General features: G+C 48.3%; 1 protein-coding gene and 3 non-coding genes across 4 annotated transcripts; 2 read left to right on the plus strand and 2 right to left on the minus strand.

The window, feature by feature from the left end:
* Positions 1-1341: 1341 nt before the first annotated feature.
* On the minus strand, positions 1342-3171 carry Smp_sma.18s-13.1. Its single transcript, XR_001974586.1, has one exon. It is a non-coding gene; the product is annotated as a ribosomal RNA (ribosomal RNA).
* Smp_108010 (hypothetical protein) lies at positions 1616-1992 on the plus strand (the record flags this gene model as incomplete). The annotated part of the gene is made up of 1 exon (XM_018791478.1): positions 1616-1992. One exon carries the CDS (start codon positions 1616-1618, stop codon positions 1961-1963), a length of 348 nt encoding a protein of 115 aa, XP_018645348.1. The 3' UTR covers positions 1964-1992.
* Positions 3172-3647: 476 nt separating the features above from the next.
* On the plus strand, positions 3648-3801 carry Smp_sma.5.8s-57.1. The gene has a single exon (XR_001974618.1). It is a non-coding gene; the product is annotated as a ribosomal RNA (ribosomal RNA).
* On the minus strand, positions 3650-3803 carry Smp_sma.5.8s-13.1. The gene has a single exon (XR_001974612.1). It is a non-coding gene; the product is annotated as a ribosomal RNA (ribosomal RNA).
* Between the last annotated feature and the right edge of the window lie 1197 nt (positions 3804-5000).

The raw sequence follows: 5000 nt of genomic DNA on the forward strand, positions 1-5000 counted from the left end.
GAAGATGACTTGACGAAGAGGGCGGATTTCTCGATGAATATCATGATTTCGACGATGGAGATGATTGTAGGAATGGTCACGATGACGATGTGAGTGGAGATGGCGACGAAAAGCATGATGGTGTGATTCACTTGATGCTGGCCTAGAAGATGACCTTGGCGATGAGGGCGGATTTCTCGCTGAATCTCATGATTATGAGGATGGAGATGTCAGTACCACTGCTACTAAAACTCTTAAAAGGAGTGGTGATGTTGAAGGAGATTTTCTTTGTAGTACTTATCTAATTGAGAGCTATTAAATGATGTATAACATGTACATGTACTTAGAAATTAAAATTTTGCTCTTTACAGTTGCTCTTACTCGCCATGTATTATAGGGATACTACCCCTAACTCAGGGTCTGGAAAGTCGGAAAAATGAAAATTTCGCAAATGTGATAAAAATGATCTTGGTGGTCTTGTATCACTATTCCGACACCAGACAATGGGTTTTAAGTGTTCTTAGGCCCTAATGCTTCAGGCTGGGCTGTTTCGCTTACTACCCTATATGTGTGTGGTATACAGTATAAGCTATATGGCCATGTAGAGCTGAAGGTCTCACATGAGACTGGAGGTTCGCCATTGATATTGTGGATGGTTCGGCATTGCTTTGGCAAGTTTTGCTGGCTGTCCATGTGAAAAGTTGGTTGGCAGGTTAACCGATTTCATTCATACTGGTGGTTGCTTCTCAGTGTTCTCAAGGGCCTAGGTCATTGGAGCATTGTAAGGCATATCGCCATTGCCAATATTAATGAGTTTGGCTGTCGTGTAAGCGGAATGGGTCAACTTTGGCCTGTTCGTGCTGTGCATAATTGATTTACGCGATCACTGATCGGAATATTTATACACGGGATGTAAATGTGTACATGAACGGTGCGAATGGTCCACCAGGGTGTTTGGTACCTGAGTGGTTGCGCCACAGGATTGGGCCGAGCTGTTCGGATTGTAACGTTGAAGCCTTTATAGTGTCTGGTTCTCCTGTAGGGCGGGATTGAGCTGTACTGCTTGGGCTAAGCCTGGGTAGTGTCTGGCTCTCCTATCCAGCGGGATTGAGCTGTACTGTTTGGGTTGCCTCGTGAAAGTCTGGATGGTGTCTGGTTCACCTGAAAACCAGTGCAAGATTACCCTCGCCCATAAGGGTATATTATATAACTGTGAACAAACTGGTTGATCCTGCCAGTAGTCATATGCTTGTCTCAGAGATTAAGCCATGCATGTCTAAGTACATACCTTAAAACGGTGAAACCGCGAATGGCTCATTAAATCAGCTATGGTTCCTTAGATCGTAAACGCTACATGGATAACTGTAGTAATTCTAGAGCTAATACATGCCTTGAATCCCTGACCCGCAAGGGGACGGGTGCATTTATTAGAACAGAACCAACCGGGTGCGGCTTCGGCTGTGCCTGTTACATTCTGTGATGACTCTGGATAACTTTACTGATCGCAGTCGGCCTTGTGTCGGCGACGGATCTTTCAAATGTCTGCCCTATCAATTTGTTGGTAGGTGATTTGCCTACCATGATGATAACGGGTAACGGGGAATCAGGGTTCGATTCCGGAGAGGGAGCCTGAGAAATGGCTACCACATCCAAGGACGGCAGCAGGCGCGAAAATTACCCACTCCCGGCACGGGGAGGTAGTGACGAAAAATACGTATACGGGACTCAATTGAGGCTCCGTAATTCGAATGAGTACAATTTAAATCCTTTAACGAGGACCAATTGGAGGGCAAGTCTGGTGCCAGCAGCCGCGGTAACTCCAGCTCCAAAAGCGTATATTAAAGTTGCTGCAGTTAAAAAGCTCGTAGTTGAATCTGGGTCGTGCGGTCGCATGCCGTTGCTTGTTCACGGTTTTGGTTACGATCAGGACCAGTGTTCAGCTCGGTGTAGTGGCTGTGCAGCCTTTCAGCCGTGTCTGTGTTAAACGGGTGCTGGTGGGTTGACGAGTTCGTCTTGTTGACCTGTCGGCATGCTTCCGGATGCCTTTAAACGGGTGTCGGGAGCGGACGGCATCTTTACTTTGAACAAATTTGAGTGCTCAAAGCAGGCCTATGTGCCTGAAAATTCTTGCATGGAATAATGAAATAGGACTTCGGTTCTATTTTGTTGGTTTTCGGATCCGAAGTAATGGTTAAGAGGGACAGACGGGGGCATTTGTATGGCGGTGTTAGAGGTGAAATTCTGGGATCGCCGCCAGACAAACTACAGCGAAAGCATTTGCCAAGAATGTTTTCATTGATCAGGAGCGAAAGTCAGAGTTTCGAAGACGATCAGATACCGTCGTAGTTCTGACCATAAACGATGCCAACTGACGATCCGCGTTGGTTCTATAATTGACATCGCGGGCAGTCCCCGGGAAACCTTTAAGTCTTTGGGCTCCGGGGGGAGTATGGTTGCAAAGCTGAAACTTAAAGGAATTGACGGAAGGGCACCACCAGGAGTGGAGCCTGCGGTTTAATTCGACTCAACACGGGAAAACTCACCCGGCCCGGACACTGTGAGGATTGACAGATTGATAGCTCTTTCTTGATTCGGTGGGTGGTGGTGCATGGCCGTTCTTAGTTGGTGGAGCGATTTGTCTGGTTAATTCCGATAACGAACGAGACTTTAACCTGCTAAATAGTAGACTGGTCCTCTGTGCTCGTTTAGGGCGCGGCTTCTATTGCTTCTTTATGGAGTAGTGTGGTCGTGATCCGGCGGGTGCGGTGCCAGTTTTTACTTCTTAGAGGGACAAGCGGCACACTTAAGTCGCACGAAATTGAGCAATAACAGGTCTGTGATGCCCTTAGATGTCCGGGGCCACACGTGCGCTACAATGACGGTGCCAGCGAGTCTGGAAACCTGGCCCGAAAGGGTTGGGCAAACTGTTTCATCACCGTCGTGACTGGGATCGGGGCTTGCAATTATTCCCCGTGAACGAGGAATTCCTGGTAAGTGCAAGTCATAAGCTTGCGCTGATTACGTCCCTGCCCTTTGTACACACCGCCCGTCGCTACTACCGATTGAATGGTTTAGTGAGGTCGTTGGATTGGCGTCGTTGTAGTGGCTTTGCCGCTCGACTGATGCTGAGAAGATGACCTAATTTGACTATTTAGAGGAAGTAAAAGTCGTAACAAGGTTTCCGTAGGTGAACCTGCGGAAGGATCATTAACATGAACCCAAAATATATAATGACGCATGCACCTGGCTTCGCGCTGGACTGCATGTACCCTGGCTTAGTGGAAATTCACCCTAGGCTTCAGTGGTTATTATTTTCTTGACCGGGGTACCTAGCCTGTCGTATGCCCTGATGGTGTTCTCGTGACTTTCGGGTTGCCTGATCTGCCAAGGGCGATGGGACAGTGCATGACAATATTGTTGTGTGCTAGGTTCAAAGAGAATTGTTTGCTATATGCATGCAAGTCCGCCCTGTTATTGTTCCTATTTCAAACCTTTTACACTGTTGAAGCGATCCGGATTGGCTTGCCATTCACGGGTTTGCTGCCTGGCATGCACCTGGCTTCGTGCTGGACTGCATGTACGCTGGCTTAGCGGTAAATATCCTGAGCTGCAGCGTTAACCATTAGTTCTATGCATTTGGGTAACCGATGTATGGGATTATTGGCGTACAACTTTGAGCGGTGGATCACTCGGCTCGTGTGTCGATGAAGAGTGCAGCCAACTGTGTGAATTAATGTGAACTGCATACTGCTTTGAACATCGACATCTTGAACGCATATTGCGGCTACGGGATATCCTGTGGCCACGCCTGTCCGAGGGTCGGCTTTTCATCTATCACGACGCACATTAAGTCGTGGATTGGGCGAGTGCCTGCCGGCGTTTAAACCCGTATATCAACGCGGGTTGCTGGTCAGAGGCTCCGTCCTAATAATCCGGCCACAGCCTAGTCTGGTCTAGATGACTTGATTGAGATGCTGCGGTGGGTTGTGCTCGAGTCGTGGCTTAATGATATTATACACGCTCGGGATAATTCGCACCTATCGTATGCTACGTTAATCACTTGATCTTGTCTCTGGTTTGGTCTATGGTTTGTACCGATTGTGTGTGTATTATGCACGAATTATTTAATTGACCCCGACCTCGGATCAGACGTGATTACCCGCTGAACTTAAGCATATCACTAAGCGGAGGAAAAGAAACTAACAAGGATTCCCCTAGTAACTGCGAGTGAACAGGGATTAGCCCAACACCGAAGCCTGCGGTTATTTGATCGTAAGGCAATGTGGTGTTTAGGGTGGCTTCAGGCATTACTGCTCTGTCCCAAGTCCAGCAATGAGTACGGCTTCCCATTCTGGCCCAAAGAGGGTGAAAGGCCCGTGGGGGCAGAGATCAAGTGTGACAGTTTTGCTCTGAGCTACCCTTGGAGTCGGGTTGTTTGTGAATGCAGCCCAAAGTGGGTGGTAAACTCCATCCAAGGCTAAATACTTACACGAGTCCGATAGCAAACAAGTACCGTGAGGGAAAGTTGAAAAGTACTTTGAAGAGAGAGTAAACAGTGCGTGAAACCGCTCAAAGGTAAACGGGTGGAGTTGAACTGCAAGCCCTGGGAATTCAGCTGATGAGTGTAATTTGTACTTGGGCATACTGGCCGCCTTCAGTGTCTGTTTAACCGCAGGTGCCTTCCTTTTTGGTGGGTATGTGTGAATCGTTTGCTTACGACGCGCGCACTGTTGGTGTGAGGGTCTGCTTGTCAGTGCACTTTCTCAGGGTGTTCACCACGACCGGCACTGCTGCCTGTCTGCTATGGTCAAACTGATCAGGTCTGATTTCTGTCAGTCTTGGTTGGGTCGGTAGGTGGCTCTTTGGCTCATTTATGGGCCGTGAGTGTTACTAACTGGCTGTAGTGGATCTGTGCGGTGTGTCGGAGATGGCGGCTTCGCATGCGTGCTTAGACCTTCGGGCATTGCTGAGTGTGGTCGGTTTGTTACTAGCTTCGGCTGGTCGGCTGATGGCTTGGTTTT

The sequence above is a fragment of the Schistosoma mansoni genome (genome assembly GCF_000237925.1).
Source record: "Schistosoma mansoni, WGS project CABG00000000 data, chromosome 2 unplaced supercontig 0332, strain Puerto Rico, whole genome shotgun sequence".
NCBI lineage: Eukaryota > Metazoa > Platyhelminthes > Trematoda > Strigeidida > Schistosomatidae > Schistosoma > Schistosoma mansoni.